The sequence below is a fragment of the Nicrophorus vespilloides genome, unplaced genomic scaffold (genome assembly GCF_001412225.1).
Source record: "Nicrophorus vespilloides isolate i.1.1-1 unplaced genomic scaffold, Nicve_v1.0, whole genome shotgun sequence".
NCBI classification, from domain to species: Eukaryota; Metazoa; Arthropoda; class Insecta; order Coleoptera; family Silphidae; genus Nicrophorus; species Nicrophorus vespilloides.
The window spans coordinates 1,409-7,255 of record NW_017099100.1 but is presented as its reverse complement, the minus strand read 5'-3'; the positions used below and the strand labels follow the sequence as shown (position 1 = coordinate 7,255).

Below are 5,847 nucleotides of genomic sequence, written 5' to 3'. Positions count from 1 at the left end.
CATTCTTAATCTTTTTACAATTTGAAAAATTTAATTAAAATCATGGGAAATCTAATGAGAAGTTAAATCTAAAACAGTTTTCAATTTTCAAATACTGAAATATTGTAAATTTAAGATTCTTGAAATAAGACGTCAATTTTTTTTCATTTAATTAAAAATCAAGTTACATTCTTGAAGTGAATCAAGTGAGACAAAGAGAACGGTTAAAACGGCGGCAATGGAACCTCTCCAAATTATTATAAAACAAAACTACAAATAACAAATTTCATTCTTAATCTGCTTACAATTTGAAAAATCTAATTAAAATCATGGGAAATCTAATGAAAAGTTAAATCTAAAACAGTTTTCAATATTCAAATACTGAAATATAGTAAATTTAAGATTCTTGAAATAAGAAGTCAATTTTTTTTCATTTAATTAAAAATCAAGTTACATTCTTGAAGTGAGACAAGTGAGACAAAGAGAACGGTTAAAACGGCGGCAATGGAACCTCTCCAAATTATTAAAAAACAATACAATTTTTACAATTTGAAAAATTTAATTAAAATCATGGGAAATCTAATGAGAAGTTAAATCTAAAATAGTTTTCAATATTCAAATACTGAAATATAGTAAATTTAAGATTCTTGAAATAAGAAGTCATTTTTTTTACATTTCATTAAAAATCAAGTTATATTCTTGAAGTGAAACGATGAAGGACGAATGAAGGGAGGAACAAAAAAAAATAAAAGCAAAATTTAAGAGTGAAACAGGTTTAGTAGTATGAAGTCGTATGTTATTAGTTGTGATCCGATATCAAAATGGATTAAGTGCGATGGGGTTTAACCCGAAACGGAGTGGGCGCTTGACATGTTTTTGCCCTCCGAGTCGACTCTTCAATGGGATGAATGAGTCACGTGAGCGACGGAACATGGCAACAAGAAACTCCCTACTAGCAACCGAACCAAGACCAACGACGACTACCGTACGAAGAGAAAGAGGAGGCTCAGAAGGCCGCAGTGGCGATGAGAATACAAAAGACAATTCAACGATGACTCGACTTAAAAAAAAAAGAGAAGAAAAATTGAAGAAAAAAATATATATATGTAAGATAAAGTGAAAGAAGGAATAGGAGAGATGCGCGTAAGAAATGGAGAGAACGAGAGAAGAGGATATTACAGATACACACATAAAAGCTTTCTTAAGGAGATTATTCCACGCCTATGTGACGGACAGGACAAAGGGCCACGTAAAATAGTCAGGTTTACAATAAGTTTTTTTTTCTTCTTCAGAAATAATTGCATTGAGAGACAGAAATTGTGTGTCCTTATAATTGAAGACTTGCAAAAAGAAATATACAGAATCGTTACAAAATAAATTGTAATGAAATTTTAATAATTTTCGATGTAAAATTATGTAATATTTATATAAAGTGAGCTGGGAGTTGTAATTGTATATATAAAAAAAAATTTATATATGTTTATATTTATTTCAGGATTCGTACGAAGAGAAAGTGGAGCGCCAACCACGATGTTTATTTATAATAAGAAGGAGAGGGAAAAAAAATGTGCGAGCATAAGCTGCGGTTGCGTTGCGTCAATATCGAATGAGCAGGAAAAAAAATGAGCTAAAAGAAAATCGCATACTTTTTAACTCTTTACCTCGGATAGTCTTTGAAACACCATGAAGAATCATATAATATTATATCATTGTTACAATTTGCTTAGTGATTTTGCTTAATAATTGACAAGCTGTCACCATGGGTCAAAAACAAAGCGTTGGTGATAAACCGTTAGCAATCTGGTAAAAAGTTTGATAAACGCTGCTCTATAGTTAGATGAGATAATCGCATAGTTTTTAAGTCTTTAGCTTTGAAACAGTGATTTTAGTTAATCATTAATAATTGACAATGTGGTGACAGCTGTCACCATGTGTCAAAAACAAAGTGTTGGTGATAAACCGTTAGCAATCTGGTAAAAATTTTGATAAACGCTGCTCTATAGTTAGATGAGATAATCGCATACTTTTTAAGTCTTTAGCTTTGAAACAGTGATTTTAGTTAATCATTAATAAATGACAATGTAGTGACAGCTGTCAGCATGTGTCAAAAGCAAGGAGTTGGTGGAAAACCACAATTGGGGTTGATATACGCTGCTCTATAGTTAGATGATAAAGTTACCAAATCCATCATGTCGTAGGGTTTTGTTGATAGTTTTCGGCACGTGCTTGAAGTGCAGCAGCGACGGTGAAGTGTAGAAGGAGGATAACGTCCGACTTGACTACTCCGGTGCAGAACGGTATATAATTAAAAAGTCAAGTGGGCAATCGCTAATTGCATCCTTCGCAGCCACGGACTACACACTTAACGATCATTAATACCGGGCAATTTCAATCGAGCAATTAACGATCCGCGCAGCTATGCCACGTTCCGATTAATTGCAAAAGCGCGCGCCACTCCGCAATCTGCATGCAATAATAACATAACGCTATATATTTCCGCAACAAAATCCTTCCCAAAAACGGAATTGAATATTTCCCCCTTTTCTTTCAGACGTAGGAAGAAAGAGATAAATTGAATTCGATCGGCACGCAACGAAATTTATGGTATGCGCTTGATACAAACTGTTATATAATAGAAAACAAAAACAAAGATCCTTACCTGGTGTATTCGATGCAAAGGCTGAAGCTATCGCGAGGATTGAAAATCGTCCTTTCCGTGTCCTCTCCGCGTTGCTCTGGATTGACGCGCGCCGCCAAATCGGGATGCTCAGCATAGAATGTTTGCCTCCGGTGCATCTCCTTCAGGAATAACTCCGGCACAAGCTTATAAACTATATCCTGCAGAGCTTTATCCAATCTAAAGAGAACAAAGAAAACAAGAGGATAGAAACATCTAGCTTGAAATGATCCTGTTTTGATGCACTTACTTCAGATTAGGTTTGGCCTTGTTTATGATCACCTCGCAGACGGGACAGTGGCTCTTGTCCTGCAGGAACTTTATGATGCAGCTCCGACAGACTGGGAAAAAGCAAGATAATCAACATCAGTAAATTGAAGTGCGGAGACGGCAGAAGAAATAGATATTTGACACCTGTTGTTGGCAGACGACTCCATTCTATTGCCGCTGCCGCCAGCCAATTTTCCACCCCCGCATCGTAAAATGAATGTCTTCCTGTTATTCTCGTTCGTAATTAATTTTACTTCTTTCGCTAAATCTTACGTTTAAATCGAAATCATGCATCGCCTGCTATTTCACCGGTGTAAATAAACTAAATCGACGGAGGCGGCGGAAGTTTACGTTAGTTCGGGAATCGAGAGAATTCGCGATGCGGCAAATAACTTTGTTTGCAAAACCCATGGGGGAGAGAGAGAGAGTTCGGTAACGAAATTTTCGGGAGCGGTTAAGTAATTAAACATAATTTTTCGAACTCAATTAAAGCGGACCGCTCGATGGCACAACATAAAGCAAACACGGAAATCCAAATAGACAACTTATTAATAAATATAAGTGTTTCAGCTTATTTTAATTTAAATAAATTAAACGATATTTGTGATTTAAAAAATATATATTTAAGTATTCAATTAAGGAAATTTATTTTCTATTTGAAATAATTTTTTCTAATGATTATAAAAATATTGAAAAACTGAAACTAAATATGAAAAGTTTATGTAATAAATTAATTTGTTGATGAAATAAATATAAGTGTTTCAGCTTATTTTAATTTAAATAAATTAAACGATATTTGTGACTTAAAAAAATATATATTTAAGTATTCAATAACTTATTAGGAAATTAATTTTCTATTTGATATAATTTTTTCTAATGATTATAAAAATATTGAAGAACTGAAAGTAAATATGAAAAGTTTACGTAATAAATTATTTTGTTGATGAATGGATGGATTCTGATGTACTTTCAATATAATGGAGATTCGCTGTATTCGCGTTAAGTGAAAAGTTTCTTCCGAACTTTGGGAAAAGAAGAAGTACGTTAACAAGCAGCGAAGATGTTCTTTAATCTACGAAATGCGCCAAAAGAAATAATAATAAGGATCACATCTTCATGATCCACCCTGTCCGAGTCATTAGCCTTCCTCTTTTTTATAGTACTCAAGTGTCTCTTTAATTGGGTAGAAATTACGGTTTAACGATGTTACGTTATCATCAGGATTGTATACCTGGATGATGGAAGAGATGGACGAGACAACAACAACAACAAGAGAGAGAGAAATAGTTAAAGACTTACATGAATGCAGGCATTCCGAGATGGTGGTGGCATCGATCAAGTAACCCTTGCATATCTGGCAGGTCAGGTACGAATTGATTTCGTTCAATTTGACCTTCTGGTGTTTGCCGCCGGTCTTCGGCGTTTCCTCCATGTCAGCCATCTGCAACGGAAAAAAGAAAGGATGAAATCGGTTCGTTCAAATAAAGCGCGCGAAAAAATGGGGTTGAAGCAACGGATGGAACAAGGACGTCGTCTTTGTTCAACAGGTATTGCATACTACTACAGCTCTTGGTCTCCTTGTTTTTTTTTCTTCTTCTTCTCTGAAGGAGGGAGGAAGTAAAGAAAACGACGAGGATCATTATCGTTAGATCCGAGCACTCGATGGCTTTGGCCTCGAACATTACTATTAACTTATCGCATTATCTTGCAGGAAGCACACGCGTTTCGGCGGATCGATCGCGGTTTATATATATATATACAGTAGTAATATATAGTATCTATCCCTTCCTTCGCTCCATCCCTTTCTGTTGCCCTGCGACCTATCATACCTCTCGCGTCTACTACACACTACATACACACACTTTACCGCACACCACGCGCTCATTTAGGGGTTGCGGCGTCTGGTTTTCGTCGGGTGATTCATCCCGACGGGCAATAATCCTAACGAAAACGACGTCTAATCGGGTTAAGGGCGGACCAGGCGCGAAAAAGGGATGGAAACATCTCCCCCTTTTTCTTTTTTGCAGACGTGCCCAAATCTGCCTTTTATTGAGAAGAAAATTTCATTATTCCGAGAAATCTGTATATATTGGATTTCCACAACCCTTCATTCAATATAATATTAATTCATTTATAATATTAATTAAGAGAAGAATTAGTTAACATATAATTATATAATTGAGAAGTGAAAAAAAAAAGAACTTTTTCGCAATCTATTAAACAGTGATAAACGTGAAGAAAGGTCAAAGAGATCAACAATGAATGAATCTGAACGAGGAGAAAGAGAGAGGAGAAAATTAAAAATTAATAAGCAGGCACCGATTGAGATTGATGGTTTAACGAAACGGGAGATTATTAATGATCGAGGAATATGGAAAAAAAATAAATAGAAATAATCGCGCGAAGAAAGCGAGACTCGAAATTCTTGTGGAATAAAAAACAAGACAGACTCAACAAATACGGTAGCTTCTTATTACGCGAAGAACAGAGAGATAGAAGAGGTGAGAGAACCGAGAAAGCGTTCGGACTGAAATATAAAGGAACGTTATCTAATTGTATGTGAGAATTCCGAGATGGCATAACTCACTGCCACTAAGTACTAAGTACTACTACTACTACACCCAACTGCGAGCTGTAATTATTAGTATTCCACGCTCCGCGACACCAACTTGTTTGTGTGTGTGTTTGTATATATAAGTACACATATATGTGAGTGTGTGTTTCAACCGCAAATTATAACTGTTCCAAAATCAATTTATCCCACGCAACGCCACGTGGATCAAATAAATTTCCAACTCATTTATGAGCAGATACACTCCACTATAAACAAGATTGGAACAACGTTAAGGTTGCAAAGTGTATCATCGATGTTCCAAGTTCAATTATTCATATAGAAACAATAATTTATCGAAAAAAAACAA

At 35.4% G+C, this 5,847-nt stretch overlaps 1 protein-coding gene across 1 annotated transcript in view; it reads right to left on the bottom strand.

Annotated features, from left to right (window-relative positions):
- LOC108564008 (polycomb group protein Psc-like) overlaps positions 1-4,363 on the bottom strand; it is a 14,503-nt gene extending 10,140 nt beyond the window's left edge. The window contains exons 1-3 of the mRNA XM_017922877.1: positions 4,226-4,363; positions 2,907-2,997; positions 2,639-2,836 (exon numbers count right to left, since the gene is read on the bottom strand). Of these exons, the coding sequence (XP_017778366.1) occupies positions 2,639-2,836; positions 2,907-2,997; positions 4,226-4,358 (422 nt within the window). The 5' untranslated portion in view covers positions 4,359-4,363. The remainder of the gene's footprint in view (positions 1-2,638; positions 2,837-2,906; positions 2,998-4,225) is intronic.
- Between the last annotated feature and the right edge of the window lie 1,484 nt (positions 4,364-5,847).